The sequence below is a fragment of the Vigna unguiculata genome, chromosome 5 (genome assembly GCF_037176805.1).
Source record: "Vigna unguiculata cultivar grain cowpea cultivar isolate G323 ecotype 2 chromosome 5, ASM3717680v1, whole genome shotgun sequence".
Classification (NCBI taxonomy): domain Eukaryota; kingdom Viridiplantae; phylum Streptophyta; class Magnoliopsida; order Fabales; family Fabaceae; genus Vigna; species Vigna unguiculata.
This window is the reverse complement of record NC_140796.1, coordinates 42,656,724-42,683,495: the sequence shown is the minus strand read 5'-3', so window position 1 is coordinate 42,683,495 and position 26,772 is coordinate 42,656,724. Positions and strand designations below refer to the sequence as shown.

At 28.8% G+C, this 26,772-nt stretch overlaps 2 protein-coding genes across 5 annotated transcripts; one reads left to right on the top strand and one right to left on the bottom strand.

The window, feature by feature from the left end:
- The first annotated feature begins 10,969 nt into the window (after positions 1 to 10,969).
- LOC114183499 (uncharacterized) lies at positions 10,970 to 14,640 on the top strand. 2 transcript variants are annotated; one of them, XM_028070536.2, is made up of 6 exons: positions 10,970 to 11,092; positions 11,962 to 12,567; positions 12,961 to 13,041; positions 13,528 to 14,172; positions 14,266 to 14,310; positions 14,411 to 14,640. In XM_028070536.2, the coding sequence occupies exons 1-6, from the start codon at positions 11,072 to 11,074 to the stop codon at positions 14,426 to 14,428; spliced, it is 1,416 nt and encodes a 471-aa protein (XP_027926337.2). In that variant the 5' UTR covers positions 10,970 to 11,071; the 3' UTR covers positions 14,429 to 14,640. The 2 variants fall into 2 exon arrangements, with proteins under 2 accessions (XP_027926337.2, XP_027926336.2); XM_028070535.2 differs by lacking the exon at positions 10,970 to 11,092 and adding an exon at positions 11,314 to 11,397.
- Positions 14,641 to 23,697: 9,057 nt separating this feature from the next.
- Positions 23,698 to 26,543, bottom strand: LOC114183739 (cytochrome C oxidase assembly factor). 3 transcript variants are annotated; one of them, XR_003604506.2, is made up of 4 exons: positions 26,287 to 26,543; positions 26,062 to 26,166; positions 24,793 to 24,934; positions 23,698 to 23,916 (listed from the first exon to the last, which is right to left on the bottom strand). XR_003604506.2 is itself a non-coding variant. In XM_085673111.1 (3 exons), exons 1-3 carry the CDS (start codon positions 26,353 to 26,355, stop codon positions 24,930 to 24,932), a joined length of 183 nt encoding a protein of 60 aa, XP_085529237.1. In that variant the 5' UTR covers positions 26,356 to 26,543; the 3' UTR covers positions 23,974 to 24,929. The 3 variants fall into 3 exon arrangements, 2 of the variants coding, with proteins under 2 accessions (XP_085529237.1, XP_027926666.1); XM_085673111.1 differs by lacking the exon at positions 23,698 to 23,916 and having other exon boundaries at positions 23,974 to 24,934; positions 26,058 to 26,166; XM_028070865.2 differs by lacking the exon at positions 23,698 to 23,916 and having other exon boundaries at positions 23,974 to 24,934.
- Between the last annotated feature and the right edge of the window lie 229 nt (positions 26,544 to 26,772).

Genomic DNA, 26,772 nt, shown 5'->3' with positions numbered 1-26,772 from the left:
AAAATTAACAGCTATTTTTATAAATTTTATTTTTATTTATCAATAATTATTCTCTCATTTTTTAATATAATTTTATTTTATATATTAATTTAATAACATTATATTAATATTAAATTATACATATTTAAAAAATGTGTGCGTGACGCTATAATTAATAATGAATTTTTATTTTATAGTTTTATTTTGGTGAAACTTTCTTTACCTCATTTGACATTATATATTCATATTAATTAACCAAATTTTTTAATTATCTAAACAAATTACCCATAAAATACTATTAAGGACGAATATATAAAGGAAATTATAAAAGGTTTAGTATTAAATTAATTAACTTTTATAAGTTATTATAACAATAAATATTAAATAAAAATACTAAAGTATTAAATAAATATATTTTAATATAAAATATATGAAAAAAAATGCCAGGTAAACAAGATTGGTATATGAAATTCTTGAACACAAAAGAATAAAAAATGATTTGATAAATAAAAATAATAATAATAATAACTTTATTCAAAAGAATTGAGGAATGACCTAAAATTTGAAATATGTCTTAAAGTTTATATGTTTTATTATATAAATAATTTTAACTTTAATCTATTATTATTATTCTTATTATTATTATTATTATTATTATTATTATTATTATTATTCTAATATACAATGACAAATTTCAATAAATTTTGACATATTCTAAATATTGATCTTAACTTTTATTTGGTAATTATTTATCAATGTAGCAAATAATTTTGTTGTAAGGCCTACTTATTTTTCTACTTCAACGTTTAAGGGTTTGTTCTAATTTTTTGGGTCTAAGGTTGATCCATAGGATGCCCAAAACTCCTAAACAACCCTAACACTCTCATTCTGCACTCACTTGCAAAAACAGCCACTTACTCTTTCCTCTTCTCTCAACAGAAGTTCTGCTAGAATTTGAGTAAGCTCTTTCTTTTTCCTCTTCATTGAATGCTTCCTTTGGGTAAGTTAGACTCTACTTTTCTCTTCTTTTCCGTTCCTATTGTTCGGTTTCAGTTTCAGGCCATTCTTATAGGCTCATTCTTGCTCCTATGTTCGTGCTCTGCAGCTACTGAGTTAGTTCTTGGAGCTGAGGTGTCTCTACTATCGTATCTAAAACCCCCTCAAGTTTAGCTCTACCAAAAAGGTAAGGGAAGCTAGGGTTCTGTTTGTTCTTCGATTTTCTGCTTGCTTTGGTCTTGTGTCATGATTTTGTAGCTTATTTGATGTTGTGATTGCTTAAGAACTTCTTAAACATCGTTTGGTTGTGAATACCTGGTTGTTGCACGCGTGAACAGTGGAGGAACCTAGTATTTTCGCCCAAGCGAGCGAGTCTTGCCTAAGCGAGAGTACTAGAAGTGCTCCTTGGAACTTGCGCGAGCTGTCACTCAGGTGATGAGCTCCTATTTTGAGCGAGAGTCCATCTCGCTCAAGCGAGGAGGTCTCGTCTAAGCAAGCGAGTGCGGGAGCCACTGTTCCCACTTTTCGAGCTCTCGCCTAGGCGAAAGGAGCTCGCTTAAGTGAGAGGACCCTCTTGCCTGAGCGAGGCCTTCTAGCCTGAGCGAGAACTAGCAAGAATGTGCTCAGGTGTTGTTTTCTCCTCTGTTCTTAGTTGATGGTCACATGTTTGATTGATTTACTATGTTAAAGCGTGGATTGGGTGATTATACGTTTATTAAATGGTTCTTGGGCTGGAGTTAATGAGTTTGGCATGATCTTTCGTATGAAACATGATTGGATGGTTGGTTATATATATTGGCATGAGATTTATATGCATGATAACTTTATGCTTGGTTTGTGAGTCATGATTTTGGTATGGTTTAGGACGTAATTCCATGAATCTCTAGGTGAGATCTCATGGTGGTGCCTCATTGGTTAGGATGTAATTCCACGATGGTATCATGGTGGTACCTCATGATCAGGACGTATTTTCATGACCCCTGTTAGTGGGAGCTCATGGTGGTGCCTCATGGTTAGGATGTAATTCCACGAAGGTTTGATGGGGATGCCTCATTATATAATCTAGTAAAGATTCAAGTAAGGATTGCATCCTGACACTCTAAAGAGTCAGTTAGTCTCACATAGAGCGTACTCACTCAAGTGGTGAGAGTAGCACGAGGTCTTAGTCTTTGGCAGGATAATGACCTTAGATGTTTGAAGGCTAACCTTGTGCGTGATAGGGTGAAACCCATTGGCAATTGGCTTTACAAAGCAGTATAGGCCACCACAAGTGCAAGCATCCAATGAATCTGATTGATTATATGTATCCGAATAATTAAGTCTTAGTGTCTTGTTTGTTGGTCATCACATGCTTGGTTAATGTATGCATCTTTAGCTATAAAATTGTATGCAATTGTATGATAAACCATTTTTCCACTCTAGCTTACCCTTTTCGTTTGCTTGTGTGTTTGTTTGTTGTTTTCCCCTTTTGCAATGATCATCAATTTATTGGTGTGAGCAGATGTGGGAACTCCTCGTGGTCATCAGAATAATGGAAATTCCGCTACATAGCTATTCTTTTGGGTTGGACTCCATACTCCGAGTATTCTTAAAGACCGAGGCCTATGTACTACCATGTATGTTGAGAATATTGTTAAACCTTTATTTTATTTGTTAATGGTATCGTGGCATGCCTTAATATTTTCCTTCTAAGTATTCTTGGATAACTGTAAGAAGTAACATTATACTCCATAACTCTTCTCTTAATATTATTCTGTATGATGTTTTATTTAATTATATTATTATTTAAATGGGACATTACAATTTTGTATTATAGTTTTAGAATTTATGAGGATATAACATATATAGAAAGCTAAGCATTTCTATGACGCTTGTTTAATCTTTATAGAAATTTCATTTTCTTATAAAATTCTAAAATATACGTCATAGTAAAAACATTAAAATGTTATATTATTGCATTAAAGCATGTCATACTATTTGTTACATTCATTTTCCTACACCCTTTCAAATAAAATCTTGAAGATAGAGTTCACAAACATTAATAAACTCAACTAAAATTTAATATGTTCAATTTCAAATTGTTAGCTAGTTTCAACATGATCATTTATAATAAATATTTAAAAAAATGTATGGTCACTACTTTCGAATATTTTGTAACACTCAATTCTTTAACGGATAAGAATCACTAAGAACTTCTATAATCAAACATTTAAGATTAAATTAACATTCAAACATTTAACATATTTAAATTAATTGTATATTATTTCATTCAATAAGTTGTTAATGTTAGCGAATACGATTTTTGATAAAATAAAATATAAACAAAACTAAAATATAACTTTTATTATCAAATAAATTTAGAAATTTCACAAAGATTAAGCTCGGAGGTAATTTTGTATTGAAAATGGATTGAAATAGGGAAATATTGTTTTCTTTGAAATGAACAACCATTTCATAAGTCAAATGTTAAAATGTTTATTAATGAAAATTTCTTGTGATTAACTTTGACTATATTCTGTAATGTTACTCTTTTATTTTCTACTTTGACTATTCAGTGCCTTTTGAATATGAAAGTATATAACAATTTTAATTATGATTATTATTAGTTTCGTAAAATTTATTCTCTTTATTAATATTAAATATAATTAAAAAAGTTATTAAATGTAATAAAATAAAATTGCAAGGGTAAAAACACTAGTATTTAACATATTGGAATTAATTGTATATTACCTCATTCCATGAGTGACTAATGTTAGCGAATATGATTGTATGCATGTATCTCCTTCACATCATACACACACTTATAGTTTACTGATTGATGCGAGCGCTAATAGTTAAATACAAATATTATGATATAATATGTAATATAATAATCCATGATTAAAAAGGTTTTTAGTTCCCAAATTATTTTCAACAATATATATATATCTGTCGTTTTTTTACTTTATGAAAGTTCTATACAATATTCTCTGCAACAAAAACTTTGCTTGTGTTAGAGATATCATATATCTCCTTATTTTAATTTTATTGATGAAGATATCATATATTTTATTCTCTTGTATTACTATCAAAATATTCATGTATTATGAAGATATATTAGATTTTATTTTTACCTTATATTTGTTAGAAATATTTTAATATAATTTAAAAAAATAAATAATTAAAATAAAAAACTTATTGTTATTGAAGTCTTTATAGACCTTTAATTTATGGGTTAATGATTTTTATGGCTAACGGCTATATTCTTATTACTATTTACTTCTTTGTCTCTATTTTCTACCTATAAATACCACATAGGTGCATAGGGAAAGACACAACAACAAAACAACAACAGAGACAACAAACACTAGAGTCTCTCTTAAAAGTGTTTTTCTTTTCTTCTCTATATTATCTTTAAGACATTGGTGTTCATTAGGTTCGGAGATCCTTCGCTGCACTCGATCGATCTGACGGGTTGTTGTATCTTGGGAGAGAAACGCATATGATAAGAAACACATATGATTGTGTATTGGTATATTTGTTTAGCCCTGTGCAGTATCTGATTAATATTCATTGTTTTATATATATGTCTTAGTATTATTATTGATTTAATAATTATTATTATATCATTTTATATTTTTATTATTATTAGTGTTATTTGAGTAATCTTTTTCTAACATTCTTAGAGAGAAAAATTATCTTGTTATTTCCATTTTTTTTATTACTCGTTTATATTCAATTCTAAAAGTAAAACCAATATAAAGGTGAAGACTGAAAACACATTTTATGAACTAATGTGTTTCTTATTGTTATAATTAAATAAATTCCAACTAAGCCTAAAATCTTATGTGTATAATTGTTTCTATTTCTATTATTAATAATAAATGAAATTATGGATAAATGAAATTCCTGCTCACAAAATAATTTATTTTATGATGTTTATAGCTCATGCTTATGTTGTTATATTAATTTATGCTTTAATATTGTCTATTCTTACCATTGATAAAGATGTTCTATATCATGTATATATTTTACGTGTTTGTATGAAAATAATTATAAAATAATTTGTCATACTAAAACTACTATTGTGTTATAAAAAACAATTGAACTAAACTTTGCATTTGCAAAGAAAAAAAAATAGTTTGATATTTGTATGAAAAAAAATGACTGATGATAAATATAATCTTTATCAAATTTATGAATTCAAAATTATTATTTATAGATAGTGTTATTTGGTTGGTAAATAATATATTTGTGATGGTTTGTTTGAGTTAAGGACCTTTATCTTGTAATAAAATATTTAGTAGTTTTTCTTTGATTATCACATATGTTGAAAGTATTGATATATGACATGCTATTATTATAATTGTTGAGAAGTTTGGTTAGAGACCATTCATATTATGAAATTTTGAGTTACAAAATTAATTAAATAGAGAAATGACAATACATGTATATATAAATGAGTGTTTTGTGTGAAACTCATGGTATTATTCATTATGTAACATCTTCATATAGTGTATGGTGTTAACATAATGATGCAGTGAAAAAAAAATGTTTTTGTTTGATATGGTAAATGTTATGCTTCAAGTTCTAGCTTGCCTAACATTATATTAGTGAAATTCTACATCTTGCTTACCATATTTTGAACACAAAAAGATTGTGATAAAACTTGTTGAGTTATGAAAGAAAAAAAAGAACCACATTTAAAATATTTCAAAGTGTGGGGGTGTCTTGCAATGCATACCTGTTAATAAAAAAATCTTGGTTATATATTATAAAGTGAATGAATATATACCTCACTGTATTGTCATCTAGTGTGATATTATTTATTTTTCTAGTTATGGCAATATGTCTAATTTCTTGAGAAGATTGAAGGATAATGTAAATTGGATATTGATTTTGGTGACAAAATTAACTACTGGTTATGGCTATGTTTTAACCTTGGATGGAGGTGTCCTATCATGAAAATATGTTAATTTGTCATGATATACTATGCAAACATAAATTATTCATATTTTCAATGCATCCTGACAATCAAATTGTTATATTTAAAGTTTTTAGTAAAATGTCAATGAAAATTTGACATATGAGAACGAGAGACAAATATATTAGAAACTTAATTACTCATGGTATTGTCTCTATTGACTTTGTTAGGTTAGACAAAAATATTGCAGATCTGCTTATCAAAGGGTTGATGCATGAACAACAAGTATTTGAGTCGTCGAGGAGAATGAGACTATAGCCCATAAATTAGTTGCAACAATGGACACCCATCTCCACATGAATGGCGATCCAATGGAATGGAGTTCAATGGATAACAACGAAGTTGTTGTTAACTAAAGTACACCAAATAATTTGATTAAATTTTATATCTCATTCCTATGGCGAGGTGTACTATAAATTGTGGCAATAATAAGGTTGAGGTATGTGCATTATTATGCTTATTTTATAATATACCTCTTAATAAACTCAATGGTTGAGGTATGAGCATTATTATGCTTATTTTATAAAATACCTCTTAATAAACCCAATGACAATTATTGTAGGGGTGTGAGTCACAAACCACCCTTTGAGGATTTACCTAGTGAGTGTGATGGTGGGGTCGCCATTGTGAGACATGGGCAAGTCTCTAAGTGACATTCATGAAACAAGATACATGCGCAAGGCCGTGACGTGCACCCATTGACTAGAACCTATAATGAACACAAATATTGTATGTGTTATTTACTAAAACCTGGTCACAGGAGATGTAGTTCAAGACAATCAAGTCTCTGCATTTTCTTGGGTGGAAGTTTATAAGCACTAGGTGTAAGGGTCAGACTCGGAAGGTTCCTTACGCTGAACTATAATATTTTGTTTTAAAAGATAATATATTTTGTTTTTTTTTTTTAAATTACGTGGGGGATTATTAGAAATATTTTAATATAATTTAAAAAAATAAATAATTAAAATAAAAAACTTACTGTTACTGAAGTTTTTATAGACCTTTAATTTATAGGTTAATGGTTTTTATGGCTAACAGCTATATTCTTATTACTATTTACTTCGTCGTCTCCATTTTCTACCTATAAATACCACATAGGTGCATGGGGAAAGACACAACAACAAAACAACAACAGAGACAACAACCACTAGAGTCTTTCTTAAAAGTGTTTTTCTTTTCTTCTCTATATTATCTTTAAGACATTGGTGTTCATAAGGTTCGGAGATCCTTCGTTGCACTCGATCGATCTGAGGGGTTGTTGTATCTTGGGAGAGAAACACATATGATAAGAAACACATATGATTGTGTATTGGTATATTTGTTTAGCCCTGTGCAGTAGGGGCGTTTTCTCTCTAAGGATAGCACTATGCGTGCCTCAACTCAGGATATTTCTATTCCTTCCCTTGTTTATTTTTTATTTATTATTGTTATTCTATTTGTTGATATCTGATTAATATTCATTATTTTATATATATGTCTTAGTATTATTATTGATTTAATAATTATTATTATATCATTTTATATTTTTATTATTATTAGTGTTATTTGAGTAATCTTTTTCTAACAATATTATGGGATATTGTACTCTTTATATTGGCCAAGTTTCCAATAGATAAATATGAAAGTTATATTTTAGTTATTTTTCATCCAATACCTATTGCGCAAATTTTTCCTTCTCATGGTTTATACATATCTAACATGGTATTAGATGAAAAAAAAAACACCTTTCGCATTTTCTCGTTTCTTGTTGATTTCCTACCCTGGCGAATCCTAGTTCATTCTCATGTTCATCGCCTTTCGCATGTTCTTGTAGACTTTCTCCAAGTTCTTCTCGTCGACTTTCTCCATGTTCTCGTGACTTTCTCCACGTTCTCGTGACTTTCTCCAGGTTCTCGTTGACTTTCTCTAGATTATCATCGACTTTCTCTAGGTTCTCGTCGATTTTCTTCTTGTTCTCGTCGACTTTCTCCAAGTTCTCGACTTCCCAAGACTCTCAATTTCTCAAGGCTCTCGACTTCTCAATGTTCTCGAATTTCTTGAATTTCTCAAGTTCTCAGTCTTTTCACGTTCTCAAGATTCTCTTGCAAAACTGTTACTTTCAAGTTGGTCTTTCATAAGCTTCATATCCATCTTGAGAGGTGGTGTTAGAGATATCATATATCTTCTGTTTTTAATTCTGTTAATGAAGATAACATATACTTTATTCTCTTGTATTATTATCAAATATTCATGTATTATAATGATATATTAGGTTTTATTTTTTTTTATATTATGGGATATTGTACTCTATATATTGAACAAGTTTTCAATAGATCAATATAAAAACTATATTTTAGTTGTTTTTCATCAAACACCTCTTGTTCATATTTTTCCTTCTCGTGACTTATACATATCTCACAGTTTGTTACATGAAAAACATTTCATGAGTTGTTTATTGGGAAAGATGTTTTACATGGCTACCAAAAAGTGTAGACATGAAATAGGTATGTAGTTTAGTTTAAGGATGAAACATAAATTTTGAAAATAGTTTGGGAATGAAAAAATATTTAACCTAATGATTTATATATTACAATTTAATAGTTATAAGACAAATGACTTACATTGTGGAATGTATTGTAGCTTCTTTCTAGCAACATGTGCAAGTCATGCAATATCAAATGAGCTTTAATGGCTCCATACAAAGTTACATTCATTAAAATTGTATTAATTATGAAATTATATAACATATGAAACAAGGTAATAAAAAATGTGTGCATCTAGTATATTTTTAATTGCTAAACTATTCATTTTCTTATGCAATGAACACAAGAAAAGGACAAAAGATTTCAATGGATAATTACTATAAATTGGTAATAACCCCTACACGATGAAATAATATTAGTTACTATTAAATCTTACATAGATGTTCATTAATTTATAAAATGTATACCTACTAATGCAATTAAGGTGCTAAGTACACATTTTTTGCCTCTATTTTGAAATGTCTCTATTAAATACATTTACACCTCACTAGCTTTATTCCCAACCCTCTAAATGGAAACAAGGTTAGGAAATCAATATATGCAAATATTCTTATTCTTGGTGTAGAGATTGTGCAAATACCTTAAAATAATATTGTTATAATAACATATTGAATATATTAAAATGTGTTAAAAGTTAATGAAATTTTACTTACATCAACCAAAGTTGTATTACTAATACACATATCATATAAGTACTAGAGAGAATATCGAAAGCATCCATTTGGCATGAAAACAAAGGATGTTTTCACACCTGCATACAACTTCATGTGGTATATCCAATTGTATAGGTTTGCATTCTAATCGTCTTTACCATTGCATTGAGTCGTTGAAAAGTATTTATAGGTGATTGTGCATGATTTACACCTTTATTTCCTTTTGAGTATTATTTTATGCTTGTATAAAACAAATTAATTAACATTAGTACACATCAATTTAATTAATTATAATAGCCACAAAAAATAAATGAATACATTTTAACTAAGGTAACCAAATAATTAATCAAAAGAAATCATACAATATAATTATACTAAAATATATACATCTCAAACAATATTATTAAAATAAAATTTTTCCAAGGCCATCGAGCACTTAGGTGGACCATCATTGTACAACTAGCAATTTGCAACAATAATATTAGGAACGGCTACATTTTAAACAATATTATGTTGTTTAGTTAAGAGTGGGTCCAAATAATACTTAGATTTTTAGTCGAGAGTGATTCGATGTTCAAATAATACTAGCTAGGAGTGGTTGAGGTTCAAATAATACTCTTTGTAGCTTTAATAACTTCTTGGTTTGTGATTTTAAAACATTAGTACATTTAATAAGACTAGATCATGTTAGTCAGAAACTAGATGTAGTCTATTCATTACAAACAAATGAATATAAATTTACATTCGGTAAAATTTTTTTTACCTTATCTCCTTAAAATTGTATGTTATTAATTCTCCCCTAATTCGAGAAATTGAGTTTTGTTTGCAAAACATTTAGATAATACATTTCTCAAAATTTACAAGTATGTTTATTATCCTTATCAAACAATGTTTTTGAGATGATTACTTGGTAGATTGTATGTCAAATTTAAACTATTATCTGATTGTGTATTATTGGACAATACACAATGAATTCAAAAAACATAATTTAACTCTATCTTTCTATGTTTTTGACTTAGTTTTCACGGCGTTCTTATATAAGTAGGATCATGTGAATCTATTATGCTATAAAAATTAAATTAATTAACATACATATATTAAAATTATTTTTTAAACAAAAACTAAAATATTTTAAACTATTATATAAATATATATAATTTAACTTTTTTTTTTCATAGAAATTTACAAGTGTTTTATGATATAATTAACATTATAAATTAAAAAGAATATATTTTTATGTATTTAACTTTTTACAAATTTAATGTAAATTTTATTAATAGATTGCGACAAACTTTTTTATAGTAAATATTTTTGAATTATATTAATATTTTTATTATAAAAATGATTTGCATGTGTTTCTAGGAGTATTAATAATATTTAAGAAAGATAAAAATATGAAACTCACATTTCTTTATATATACCACATTATCATGTTACATACAAATTAACATATGCATCAATTTTATATAATTTTTCAATCACCCAACTATATCAGTAACTTTCATTAAATTTCGAAGTAAAAATTCATTGTGATTAAATTCAATAATTACAAAAAATCACTTAATCCAAACTTGTGCCCATGAAGTCACCTATCTACAGTACATAAAGAGCTAAAAATACACTTGAAGAAAAAATGATAATAAGAAATAAAAAATGAAGTAAATACATTATTTGTTTTTTAAGTGAAGCATTCCATATCTCAAATATTAATATCTTTTTAAATACTAGTACTAATTTAATTATTTAATGAAAGAAAAATGCAAAAGAGAAGTGGGAACTTGGGTGGGCCAACTGGGCCTCATTATCGTTAGGACAAGACCCAAATGCTAAACACGAAATAAAGGGTGTATTCATAATTTTGTTTTTCGTTACAAAAAAGAGTGTATAGTGTATATCATTGAGTCGTTTCACTTTCACAGTGCCCTAACACTGCCTTGTCATTTTTCTGGCCAGTGGGGATGGAGCCAACTGACCAAAAGGTAAATACTGCTGCTTCAAAGTTTAATTGAAACATATTTTTTGCATATTTTGTGATTGCATAAGTTGGCTTTGTGGGGTTTTAACTTTTACAGACAATGCAATGTTAATGTTACAAAAATTGTTTATGAACTTGTTAAGCCTGATGATCATGGAAAAGAGTTTCATAAGAATCTTGGCAAGGTTAATTAATTTTATGTATTGATTTCACTACTTTTAAGGGAGAGACAGAACATGCATGGAAGAAATTAAGGTGCATAGTGATGGAGAAATGTTAAAATGTTTTGGCATGGTTCTGATGCTAAAGGTGAGAATCCAGATGAAAAGGTCCCCCAAACCGAGTTTAGGAAATGGGGGGAGAAGTAGTTAAGGTGGGACAACAGTGGCTTCAATTTATGATTTCCTGGGTTATATATCGAGCTTCACAATGTTATTTAGAAAAATTTGCGCCTGTAATGCTGTCAGCTAATTAATTATTTTAATGATAAACTTTTGATGTATGATAATCTATGAAAAAACTCTTTCTTCTCGTGGTTGAAATTGTAAAAGCATTATGGAAGATTTGTAGTTGTGGATTGGTGGCAAATCCACAAGCATTGTAACTTCATATTTTCCTTCAAAGCCAAATTTCCTGAACATGCTCATAAATGTATTATAAAGAGCTATCTTTTAAAGGGCAGCTTTTTAAAATTTAAAACGATGAAGGTTATTCCTACCTGATGGATACATTCGCTAACTTTCGTAGCCTGCACTTCATTTTTGTGAAAGTTGAAATAGCTATGGAATTCTAATACTGGCTGCTGGCTTATTCTAACTCCTGCATATGTTTACATCTTCTTAGTTGTTACTAACGAATTTAAATTAAATGTAGGTATCGCATGAATCTCTGGTTACTGATGCCGAATGGGTATGTAAAAGCCCCAATTCAGGCATCTCTGCTACGTCTTCAGGATGGCCTCCCTTTGATGACAGCAAATCATCTTCTCTCGCATATTCTCTATCAGCAGAAGAGCAAGCAACTGTGGCAGTGTTGCAATTGCAGCACAAAGCATTAGAAGCTTGTCAGAAGTTCTTTGCTGGCGATGCTGGTTCTGATGGTGACGAAGATGAAAGTAATGATGAGGATGAAGAAGAGTGGGTGGATAATTTTGATCCTAAAGAATGTGAGGAGTATAGGTTCTTTGAAAGAGTGTTTGCCGAAGATGGTGACTTGAGGAGATATTATGAGAACAATCACAGGGAGGGGGATTTCTATTGTTTGGTCTGTGGAGGTATAGGCAAGAAAGTATGGAAGAGGTTTAAGGATTGTGCTTCTCTAATCCATCACTCCACTGCCATACTAAGGACAACAAGGAAGCGAGCTCACAGGGCCTATGCGCAGGTGATCAGCAAAGTTGTTGGTTGCAACATAGATCAATTGCCAGCTATTGAGTTGAAGGGTTTGGATTCCTCCTTGGAAGGTTCAAGGAAGCTGTTGGTGAGCAATTGTAATTAATATATCTGTATATTTTATTAAGTCTTTAAATATATTGTTAATGTTTACTTGGCTGATTTTATTTTACAGGTTGAACCTCAAAATCGTGCATAATGCTTGAGTTTAAATAACTTATATTTGTTGCATAACTTTGTGATTGCATGTTGATTTTGCGTGGTGTTTTAACGTTGAAATAGATCATGGATGGTATTAAAGATGCCGAGGGAGCTTCTAAAATGCCTTTTATAGAATGTTAGCAAGGTTAATTATCTTATGTATCAATTCTGCCTTTTTAAGGAAGAGAATAAAAATGCTTGAAATAAATTATGAGTACATAGAAATGTAATAGGTTAAATTATTTTGGCATGGTTCTGATGGTGCATATTTTTTCTGCAGGGTTTTGAGAAGGAAGGTGGTGATAATCTAGATGGAAAGGTCTCAGAACCAAGTTCAGAAAATGGAAGAGAAATAGTTAAGGTGACCGAAGTCTATCTCAAATTTTGAATGCTAAACAGACGCATGCACCTTTACGCTGTGTTTTGAAATCCTCCTATCTGTATTTTTCTCGGTTTTATTCATAGTTATCATGTTATTTAGGGCAAAATTGCTGCTTTAATACTGTAAGCTAATTTATATATTTTGAGAAGAAATGTGTTTGATAAGATAACCTATGTAAAACATTAGGTTGAGATAAATTCATTTGTTATTAGATAATTAGTTAATACACAGGAGGAGTGCATTGATCCCCGAGGCAAAGATGTACCTTAGTTTATGTTTATTTCACCATTCACTATTATAAAAATGGTGTAAATTTTTCTTGACCATGCGCAACCTGTGTCAGGCTACACTTCAATTTCGTTATAATCAGAAAAGCAAAGTAACACTAGTATTGGTTGGTAGCATATCCCATCTCCCACATATGTTTACTTCTTACTGGTTGTTACTCATGAAAATTGATTATAGGAATCACATGAATCTGTGGTTGCTGATGCTGGATGGGTAACTGGAAACGCCAATTCTGATTTCTCTTCTACGGCTTCAGGATGGCCTTCCTTTAATGACACCAAATCATCTTCCCTCACTCATTCTCCATCAGCAGAAGAGAAAGCTACTATGGCAGTGCTGCAATTGCAGCACAAAGCATTAGCATCTTGCCGGAAGTTTTTAGTTGGTGATGCCAGTTCTGACAGTGATGAAGATGGCAAAGATGATATTAATTCTGACAGTGAAGATGATGAGGATGAAGATGAGGAGGAAGAAGATGGGTTGGTAGATAGTTATGATTCTAAAGAATGTAACGAGTACAAGTTCTTCGAAAAGGTGTTTGCAGAAGATGATGACTTGAGGAAATACTATGAGAATAATCATAGGGATGGAGATTTTTATTGTTTGGTTTGTGGAGGTATACGGAAGAAAGTATGGAAGAGGTTTAAGGATAGCATTGCACTGATTCAGCACTCCACTTCCATACTTAGAACAAAAAGGAAGCGAGCTCACAGGGCCTATGCACAGATCATCTGCAAAGTTGTTGGTTGGGACATTGATCAATTGCCAGCTATTGTGTTAAAGGATTTGGATTCCTCCAAGGCAGGTTCCAAGAAGTTTTTGGTGAGAAATCCTTACTGATATATCTGTATTCTCTGTTTTTAGTTATAATATAAATACACTGTCAATCTTACTTGGCTGTGTTTATTTTTACAGGTTGAACCCACAAAACCTGCTGAGGGTTGTATTGATGATTCAAATGTAAGTGGCATTATTGAAATTTTATCTGCCCTGAGTTATTTAGTTTGATATCATATTTTCTTTAAATGTACATACTGAATAGGTTAAGTTGTTTTCACAGGCTGAACCTGAAACCTGATAATCGTATTGAATGATCAGGACTTTGTTAATATGGTTTGTTGGGAGGCCTATGGAACTTCTTGATGATGTGCCTTGTGAAAAGTTTTTAACTTTTGTATGGGGAATTTCCCCTGCTATTTCGGATAGTTTTGTAAATCCTTCAACTGCAAAATTCACTCAATATGATGGCTAACTTGCAAGTAATGGATTCACACATGGTGTGTTCTTTTTTGAGCTGTGTATGTTTTTGTTTTGAATGCAAAAGTCTCGCTGAATATATTGCCATGAATTATGGGATTTTTCTTGTGTCTAAACTATTTTTAGAATCATGAAAACCAATTAGTATGTTAGAATGCAGCGTGTTTGAGAATGTTAGCAATTTTCGTCTAAAGTATGTTGGAGTGTGTTTGCAATTTTCGTCTAAAGTATGTTGGAGTGTGTTTGCAATTTTCGTCTAAACAAATGAATTTTCTTGCTTATTTATTAGCTTGTGAGTTTGTTTAATTTGTGTTTGTTCCAGCTTTTTTTTTTTTTTTTATCTAAATGGAAATTAGACAGATTTTTTAACATTTATCGAAGGAAAAAGGTAGATTTTAAACACATAGACTAGCTTTGCTTCTCTATTTTTTCTTAAGTCCTTTTTATCAAATCCATTTCACTTTTGATTAAAAATAATTGTTTTAACTGCTTCTTACCTTAGTCACGAGCCCTAAATACTTTTCATTGAAAGCCACGTTGTTAATTTGTGGTTTTGTCCCTGTAACTTAACTAAATACAATAAAGATTTATCAAATTAGACCATACCCCCAAGTAGGCATCATCTTAACATTAGTTCAAAGTGGAGCTGTTTTCCATATTCAAGAATGTAAAACGTGGGTTTTAATGTAATTTAGTTATATTTCAATAAAAGAAATTTTAAGAAATTCTAAGCAACTTGATTATTTTATATATTTTCACTCTCCTTTTATTCTCTCACATCTCATTCAATTACAACTCAATAAAGAAATTTTAAAGAATTTTAAACATCCGATTATTTTATATATTGTTATTTATGATACAATGTGTATCGGATACTACATGTATATGATATGTGTATCAGATATGACATGTATCTGATTTAATATGTTTAACTTAAAAATAATAGAATATGGTACGTGATATATATATATATATATATATATATATTAATTATTGTGTGAATCTAAATTAAAATTATACGTACTAAATTTGTCAATATAAAAAATATAAATTATTATCATCATAAAAATATTACTGTTTTATAAATTAAACATTTCATTGATAAATAAAGTGACACGGATGTGTCAAATATAAATACTTAATCCAAATTGAAGTAATTGTGCGTAAATTGTTATTCTCTCCTTTTGCCATGTGATTATTTCTACTCTCTCCATTATTATAAAGAACATTTTTGATTCATAAGTAAAATCAATAACTATTATTTATAAAATCATGTTTTGACATCCAAATAACTAAACTTGGAATGTAATTAAACACGTCCTTTTAAATGTGCTACCGCATTAACAAAAATCTGTCCGAATAATCGTATTTTGAATGAGTTTTAATTTGTTAGAGTTTACTCACAGATGGAAAAATATAATTAAAAATAATTTTAATACACTTCAAACATACTTGAACTATTCTTTAAATTAAACTATATTTAAACCCAAATGCAAGCTGAATTGAATATTAAATTATATAATAAAGTATAAAATAATTCTGAAACAAAACATAATAGCATCATATTCATCATCAATTATGTGTAATTACATCTTTGTTGTGGAGGTGTCGATAGTAATAAAAAGTGTGGAAATTGAATGCAAATTAAAGTAGAAAACTTTTCGATGAAGAACCTGAAAATCTAATGCGTTGGGTTATGTTAGACTTCGCTTACAAAGGATGTGGGTAGCCATAAATTTGGAAAGTAAAATGTGTATGTATAAGTGGAGCAAACTTTATCATATAAATTTGTTTTATAAAATTAAATTATATTTAAAGTCTATTTTTTTAGTATAATTTAAAAAGAAATTTTGAAATAAAATTATATTAAATCAATCTTACTACCACCAAGTGAAATGTTGAAAAAATATTAATATAAGCTTGTGACTAATTTGTCTTATACTAGATTCGGTGGTATTTTTCAAGATCAAACATACATGTCCACGACCTATTTTTATAGTCTCTGACTTTGAAAAAATATGCTTTTAATTCACAAAATTTATAAAAGTCAAATATCTAATAACCTTGATTATTTATGATGGCTCCAGATATTCTCATTGTATCATGACTTAACCAAATTTAATCAATATTCAATTTAACACGAGGGTTTCATGGTTCATCTTTATGGCTACCGATGTAGTGAATAATTTCATGTGTAAGAATTGTATTATCTTTTGTATCTTTTCATAAAATAAAACTTCTTTGAAATGTCCAATATCATTCAAATATACTCTAAGTTTAGCAAAAATCAGTACTGTCAATTAATAGGTCTAAAATTCTTCATAATATTTGATTTTTCCAATATTTTAGGATATATCTATTATGTTCCACAAATATACTCCAATAATATATCAATATTTTTTTTGTCAGGCTAGAAAAATTAAAATATTTTATGTTCATGATCACTCCTTGAACGTTTTCCAAAGTGATTGTGGCTAAATAGATTAAAAGGTATTTTGCAGTAGAAAATACCTTCTTGATTTCCTTCGAAATGTATTTTTTAATTAATTAATTTTGAATGGAATGTATTTCTGTATCTAAAAATATATTTTGAATTATAAAATCCATAATACATTAAAAAATAGAGATGCAAAAGTAACTTTTATCTTTTTATTATAATTTTAATTAAGAGTAATTTGGGATTTATGAGTTTTACTTTTTGAAATTCTCTAATTTTGTTTCTTTCTTTGAAAGATATTACTAAATTTATGTTTGTTAAACTGAAAAGGATACTCTTTCACAACTGAGAGAGCTTTTAATACTATACTACTTTTCTTGTTCCAAGCATTTGCATCACTTTCTTAGAGTTTTTAAGAATATATAACCCAAACATCTTGTGAGCAAAAAAGGTATTTCCCATTTTCTCAATAATTTTCCTATATCTAATAATGATGGAGCAACGATCTTAACAAATTTTAGTTACATTTTCAAGAAAATATCGTGTTAATTCTAGAGGACTAGAACTTTATTCAATATCTTGAAATACAATATCATCTAGTTGAAGCCTTTGGTCTACAAATTCATCTAGTTGTAGGAATTGATCCGATGTAACATGTTCATAGTCCTCCAATCTGAAAATTAGTCTCCACATACCTCTCATTAAAATCACATAATATCTTTCCTTAATGACAAATTTAGATTATCATAATATTGAGATATGATTATTATGATTATTTATTTTATTTTATTATTAATTAGGAGAAATATTTTTAATCTATTTATGGATATTATTTGATGAATATTTATAGTTACCGTAATTTTATCTTAATTTGAATAAGAGACTTTTATGTAATATATATATATATATATATATATATATATATATATATATATATATATATATATATAAAATATTAATGACGTGATGAATAAAGATGAATGAGTTTTGTTGTCGTAAAACTTATTACCAAAACTACTATACAAATATTTTTGAAGATTTGGATAGAGACATGATATATTTGGAATTGGTAATCCCCTTGCAAAATCAGCTAGAATCCAAAAACTTTGTCTTAATAATCTCACAAGCCTTAGACCGAAAGAATGTTAAAACAAGAGATTAAAAAAGATGTTAAATTCAACATTTACGTTGGTCTAGGTGTAACCGATGTAAGTTTACATTAAATTATAAGGGGTCCGTTCTTTTTCTTTTTATATTTACATCCACAGGTTTTCTCTTCATTCTCTACGGAAAAACACGCCAAAACGTTCTTTCGATTAGGGTTTCATCTTTGGAGACAAAATGATGGTGGTTTAGGAGTTTTTTTTAAGAAGTCTTTGACTTTAGTGATGGGCATCTCATGGAAAGTTCTTTTGTTCAATGGATTTCGTTTTGAGATTTATTTACTAAAGTTTCTATTGTTATTTGTGATTGAGACTACTTTTGGAGAACTCAGTCATGACTTTACATGAATGTTCCCTTTTTTTATTTGTATTGAGTATTTATCAAAATCGGACATTGGTTCTCATATTGGTTCATCTTTCAACAAATAAAAAAGTTTTGATGAAATGAGTTTTTTTTTAATGTGTTTTAATTTTATGTGTTGCATATCATGAGAATGACTTTTTATGAAGTTGAAAAAGAGTTAGTGATTAGCAAAGTCAAATTTGGGACAGGTTGGATCATTTAGAAGAACATTGAGTTTTACAGGTTTAAAGGTACTTAAATGAAGGATGAACTTTTGTTTCAATGCCCTTGAACTTATATAGATCAATTTTCTTTCAAAGTAGTCCATCTTAAGTTTGACTTCTCTGTTCACCAACTCTTCTTCAACTTAATCAAAACCCTTCGTTTGAGAAGAACATGTAAAACTGTAAAGTTCAAACAAGCTCATTTTGTAAAAGTTTTTTTTTTTTACTGGATGCTTAACTTTTTACGTCAATTCTTGTAAGAAACTGACGTAAATTTACCTTGATTGTTAGTGGGGTTTGACATAAATTTATGTCGATCATTGGTAGGATTCAACATAAATTTAAGTCTTCGATTATGACATTAGGCCTTTGACAAATGTAAATAACCTAAAAATAATAGACATAAAAAAGTTTTTATTTTTTATGCTGGTGAGTTTCTAAAAGAGTAGCAATATCAAGTGTATATAAACACATTAACTTTTTAACATGTTTGTTTCTCTTGACATTAGTTTCCACATATATATATATATATATATATATATATATATATATATATATATATATATATATATATATATATTCCAACTCAAAATATGCATATATTTCATCATTGTAATAAAAAACCTGATAAAATAAAATGTTAAATATCTTTTTGTCCCTATATTTGGATGCAAAATTGAAATTCATTTTTATTCCAAATTTTAATAAATTTTGGTCTCCAAACTTTAAAAATAAATAAATATAATACTTTTAATCCAATAATATTAACTTTTTTTAATATGTTAGAACGGTATTTTAGATTAACATTTAAATTGCATGTTAAATAGTGTAAACAACTTAAATGTCAACCTAAAATACCATTTGACACCTAAAATAATCAACGTCATTAGGTTAAGAAAACTATACACATTTATTTTAAAATTTAAAGACCAAAATATTTTAAAATTTGAAATAAAGACGATAATGTGTTGTTAGATTTATTGAAGATCATGTTCACAGTATTGTTTATTATTTCAATGGTATCAGCTATTTGCAACTTGGATTAGATTCATACTAGTTTGGTCACTTTTCTCAAGGTCAACAATGTGTTAATGGTTTTTATATTAACTTCAAGCAATTTAGCAATAAAAATACTAAGGGTAAACAATGCACTTTCGTTATATAAATAGTAAATCGTATATACACCAAGGTTTAATCAATTTAGTAGTTAATGACAGAGAGCTCTAAAAGTTATTATCGAATTATATAAAACATAATCTAGGGACTACCATTAATAACATACTAGCGTAAACACATGCGCTATCGCTATCGTGCTTGTGTGTACGTATTTTTTTACATATGCATGATATTATATTAGTTGACGATTTTTATAAAAAATTTGTAAACATAGCAGTTAATTTTCAAAAATTTAATAAATAATTATATTTTAAAGAATAAAATTGAAATTTTGAAATAAAGATACAAAAGAGAAATAACGATCAATTTTTAAAAATTTAATAAATAATTAAAATTCTCTTTAAATAATTTAAAAAAATAAAATTGAAATTTTGAAACGTGGACAAAATAAATCTCCTTTATATAGTTATAAATTCTCTAATTCAGCATTGGTGTTAATCATGTCAAACCTGAAAATACAAAAAAAACTTCAGCTAATTTTACTTCTGGTTATAGTATTTTTAAAATAAATATTAAATATATTTTTAATTTCTTAATTCATCGCTCAATTCTTCATACGAATCATTATTCAAAATCAGAAAAAAAAAATTCCTTTTTGTGAAAAAGTCTATTTTTGTTTTCATCAATTTTTTAAAAGTTGATAAATTTTGTGAATACATAAAATATATTTTTTATTTTCCTTCACGTTGATAAATATGAAAAAAAATTCTGAAATTTCATTTTTTATTATGTTTTCAAATTCATACTTCTGTGGCTTATAATTGAAAATAATATTTATAAGAGATTTTTGTAACATATCTTTGTTGTTGTATATTTTTTCATTCATTAAAATTAGTTTATTTTTAAAATTTTGACTCAATTTAATATCTAAAATATTTAAATGTATGAATTTATTTTTTTTAATCAAATTTTATAAAATTTAATTAACTTTTCTTTTTTCATATTTTATGATATACGAGTTGTTTACATCATTTAATATATTTTTATTTTAATATTAACTAAAAAACACATTTAAAATATTAAATAAAATTTATAAAATTTGATTAAAAAAATTAAATTTATACATTTTTAAAAATAGAAAACTAAATTGATTCAAAATTAAAAAAGTATCCACAGTAACGACACGTATAATTAACCTTCTCTAAATATAAATACATAATTATTAAAATATATCAGAGCACAAGAACAAACGTTAATTCAATTTCATCATTGGTTGAGAATTTTAACAAAATTCTACAAGGACCTTCACTTCTGAACTTGTCTCACCATTATTAATTTCTTATCTATTGATCCAATCAAATCAAACTAATAAATTATTCATGCCAAAGTTGTGGAAGCTTGTAGTAGCCAGTACATGATATTAATTTGATAACGGAGCTTTAAATAATGAGTCAGTTTATTGGTATTGTTCTTTAAAAAGTATTTTTAACGAAATAAACACAATTCTATTATTTATTTGTTTATCTAATCTGGTTAATTTGAAATAAGCAGTTTTTAATTTATTTTAGTAAACAAATCCTGAGATTCTTAAATAACTTCAAGAAATAATTTAATTCAGAAACACTTATTTCAAGTTTAACAAAAGAACAACTATTTAATCCAAGATTTTGGGATTTCTTTGTACTTTTTCGGAGTTCTTTAAATTATAATGAATCTGTTTTTTTTTTTAAAGTGTTCCAGGGCATTTAAAAAAATAATTAAGTTCGGTTAATTATTTTCAAAATATTTTTTGATATCAAGTTAAATTTTAAATATATTAGATGTTACATCGTTATTTAAAGAAAGATAAGTTTTTCTATATATTTACAAAAATATAAATAAAAGTAAAAGTGTAAGATTTCATCTAATAGAAAATTTTAATAAATAAAACATCAAATATTATAATAAAATAGATCATGCAGACATAAAGTATATAAGAATTTAACCATTACTATCATTCCAAAATATACTAAAAACAAACATACCACGGACACAGAACAATGCCATAAACACGTCTTTCAACATAAAACAAGTTAGCAAAAGATCGTTCAACAGAACAAAAAATTACATAAGACCAATAAAAGTCTTCACATTTGCTCACACCAACATAGGTAATCATTGCAAAATGGAAAACACAAAAATAAAGAAGGGTAAGGAGAAAATAATTTTAATAGATAAATAAATAGATTGAGCAAAAAGTTATTGAGCACAAACAACAAGTGATAACAACCCATAGAAGATCCTCTAACTCAATTATCTGAATACATGTAATAAGGTCGGATTCACTGGTTGCTTGCACTTGTGGTGACATCTACTGCTATGTAAAACCATTGCCAATGGGATGACAGCAGGAGGTCGTAGTCTCTGACAGGATAATGGACTAACCTTGTGTGTAATAGGGTGAAACTCATTGGCAATAACTTTACCGAACAATATATGCCATTGGCAATAACTCCACAAAGTAGTAAATGTCACCACAAGTACAAGCAACCAGTGAATCTGACTTTATTACATGTATTCGGATAATTGAGTTAGCGGATAATTGAGTTAGAGGATCTTCTATTGGTTGCTATTACATGTTGTTTGTGCTGAATAACTTGTTTGCTCATGATCTATTTATTTATCTATTAAAATTATTTTCACTAGCTTACCCTTATTTATCTTTGTGTTTGGTTCCTTGTTATGTTTTCCTTTTTATAAGGATCACCTATATTGGTGTGAGCAAATGTGAAGACTCATGGTGATCATCAAGATAGTAGAGATTAGGGATGACAAAAATACCTGTGCCCGTGGATATCCGCAGATAAAATCCACGACGGATAGTTATTATCCGCGGATATTTATTACTTGCAGGTAGCAAGTATTTTAATACCCGCTTATAAACGGATCGAATACAGGTATCATACTATCCGTACCCGCAGATACCCATTACCCACAAAAAAAATAAAAATAAAATTTAATTCAAATTTAATTTTTATAATTTTATATTAAAAAATTCATAAAATATATATTTTTTTTAACATTTGCAAGTAGAGTATCCACAGGTACCCGCGGGTTTTAAAAACATCCACAAGTATTTTTTAAACGAATATCCGACAGGTAAATGGACAGGTAACGGACAAATTTTTTTTAGGCGGGTCAGGTTGCGAATAGACACTATCCATGCCCAACCCGACCTGTTGCCATCCTTAGTAGAGATGCTGCTGTTTAGACTAGACTTATCGGTTATTTCTCTTTTGAGTATCTTTTAAAGAATTGGTCTTATGTAATTTTTTGCTTTGTTAAACGATCTTCTACCAATTTGTTTTATGTTGTAAAACATGTTTATGTGTCCATGGTACTTCTGCTTTTAGTATATTTTAGGATGACAGTAATGGTTAAATTCCAATATACTTTATGTCGCATTCTATTATAATATTTGATGTTTGATTTATTAGAATTTTCTATTAAATAGATGTCACACTTTAATTAATATTTTATTTAGTTGTTCATACTTTTAAGCCAGTTTTTTTTTTATGATATTAAATCACAGTTGATTTACAATCTTAAATTTTTTTGTTATATCAACTAATTCTAATAAAAACTATTATAAAATTCAAATTTTAAATTTATGACTAAAAATGTCTTTAAAGATAAAAGGTCCCACAAAAAGAAAACACTAAAATAAAGAACTACCCATTCCTTAGGAACAATTATAATTTATAAATAAGCATATCCACACTACAATAGGAGAAACGATAAAACTACTAACTCCTATTAACTAAGTAATGGCATCACAATGAAAACCATTTTTATTTATCATAAAACTCAATAAATATTACGTTGTTATTTTATTTGTTTAGTACTACTGCATATAACACAATAAAATTAAATTTAAAACAATGAAGAACAAAATTGAAAGTTGATAAAGAAAAAGTGGACTGACAAATTGAAGCACCAACAGTCAATAGCCCCCTCTTTTTCTGACAGCTAAATCTGTCTTCCTCTCTGTATTGAGAAAGGAAGTGTTCAGGAGTCAAGTAGAGGTAAAGAAGAGAGACCATATTGTGTATAAAAAATGAAGATGCATGGATTATGACAAACAAATCTTGGAACTATAACTTGAACATCAAATGGATTCAATGCAGTCATATTTTCACACACTCAAACTCAACAAACTCAGAACCATTGAATCAAAAATTGGATGCCATAAACCTTGCATGTGTTTCAAGTTGTTCGATGTAGATGTAAATGAAATATGCGCAGAGCAATCTTTCATCAGATACAACTGAATTCATCGCAAGTCAAGTCCAAATTCTGTGTTGAATTTTTGACAATGTTCCTCTACTAAGTCTTCAAAATACACTGATGTTGGTATATTAAAAATATATTTTAAACATCAAAATCAGTTTTCATCAATGTATTTTGAATACTCAATAGAGGAACATCACCAAAAACTCAGCATAGAATCCAAATTCTTGCAAGTCCAACTTCTCTACTTGCCTTTTGATATTGTCTCTCAGGTATGTCTCCAAATTACACTCATTTTGATAAATTAAAAATACCTGTAATATGTTTTAAAATATCAAAATCAATATAACTTGGAGGCACAGTAGAGACACTACTGATCCAAATTCAATGTTGAACTGTGAATGAGTGAATGCAAAGAATCCAAAGCACATCCTACTTTAGGAACTATCGTAAGATGAAGGGAAGACTATCATTCAATAGTGTAGGTAAATGTACATGCACTGCTGTGTTAATACTAGATAGAGTTTATTTTAATGATCTCTCTAAAAGCCAAATTATTGCAGTCATGCAGATGTGTTGCAACCATGCCATTAAATCAAGCAATTAATAAGGCCTTCAACTTCTGTGATTCACCTTCATATTTTACTTGTTTTGACCTCATCTTGAGCAAAAAATTGAAAGAACCTGAACTGGACAGAACAAATACAGAGTTTTCCAATGGATGATGGGGTCATTAATAGCCTTTGTTCCCACGAATCCTAGCTCTCATGTCAACCTGATAAGAGTGCCAAAACAATAGCTGTTTACTCTTTAGTACAATACTGAAGCTTACACATGAACATAAAATTATTCATCATCATCCCAATCTACTATTTACATCATTTGCAAGTTGCAATGAAGATGCCCAAATGGATCTGAGTTAATTGTTATAACTTGTTGAAAACCAATTTTATCAGAAGTATGAAGGCCTTAATAAATACATAATGAACTTAAAGCATGAGAGGATTATCACTAACAAATACACTTGTTCTTAAGAACAAACTTGTTGAATTCCTTTCCCAAATAGAATAACACCTGGTCGGTTATTACTTACTACTAGTGTAAAAAATCAACACCAGACATGTACAGTCACCTAAGTAATAATGTTTTAAAATCATCAGGCATGTAAAGAATATGCTGACATTTCAAGATTGTCCATGGAGTCATGCAAAAGATCATAAACAGACATAAGATAGACATTATCCTATAGACTGGTATTGCCAGCTTAAAAATGGAAGGATACGAAAACAGACACCCTTTAATATAAAAAAAAAATGGAAGAATAAAAATTACAAAGAAGAACCTAAAATTATGCTGAAACCCTATAGATCATATTATGAATGAAACCATGTGAACATTCACACAGCAAGTTAAAAGCCCCATGCTCGCAACTACTCAAAACTTTCTTACTTGAGGGAACATCATTAAGCAGGAATACAGCAACTAGTCATAAAGAGGATTTCAGAAAATTCTCTTGCCTACCAGAGAGAAATTTGGATGAGTAAATTACATCACAGGCATATGCCCACAAAAAATATCCACACAATAGCAACACCTAGAATTTAAATATGGGTCCAAAACATAACGGTCTTTGGGGTTCCCATGATGTGACAACATTTGTTTGCAATTTTCAGCGATATCAAGGATAGTAACGAATCCTAAACCATGACTGCAACTTAAAACCTTGGCAACACCCAATCATGAAATATTCAACAATAATTTCAAATTTTGTGAAACACAATTCATAGCTTCACTCAAGATAAATCTAGCACTAGAGCAAAACAATTGCTTAGAAAAAACATCCCAAAAAAATGGCATCTTTATGCATTTGAAATCAGTATTACACAGAAGGAACCCACTTGCCTGGCCTCTCTTGCAATTGAAATAGGTTTCCCTGAGTCCCACACACTCACTGGGTATACAAGGACTCTTCTCTCCAACACATTCCCGAAATGATCTCTTCTCAACCTATTCTCAAATACACATCACAAATATTCATCATCACAACATTCAAGATTAATCATTCTTTCACAAATCACACAACCTTTTCTAAATCCAACAAAGTCATTCAAATCATCAAAACCGAACCTTAATACAATCAGATTCACTTAGACACTTGACTAGCTCCGCGGCCAACCCTTTGCACGACTTGGACATCGTCCCTCACCAACTTCTCTTAGCAGAAGAAAAGTACAGCAAAGTTTGAATTTTGAGGATTTAAAGCGACAAAGGTTATACCTTGCACCACTCTTTTTCTCGCAGAATAAACGATCTTTCCTCCATCTTCATTTCTAAGAAGAGATTCCCGAAAAAACCCAGATGATACTTTTTTTTTTAATTTATTTATTGGGCTTAGGGTTCGTGCCATATAAAAGGCCCGATTGTAGTCAGAAACAGATCGGGAGAAGAATATGCAGATCCCATTTCAGAATTTGATTTTTTTGAATTAAATATTTTTAATTATAATTTAAATTTAAATATTTTTATAATTTTATTGCAAGTAATTTTAATTTTTTAAAATAAATTTTTAATATATATAGTTATTTTCATATAGAAGAATAGCTAAATTTAGAA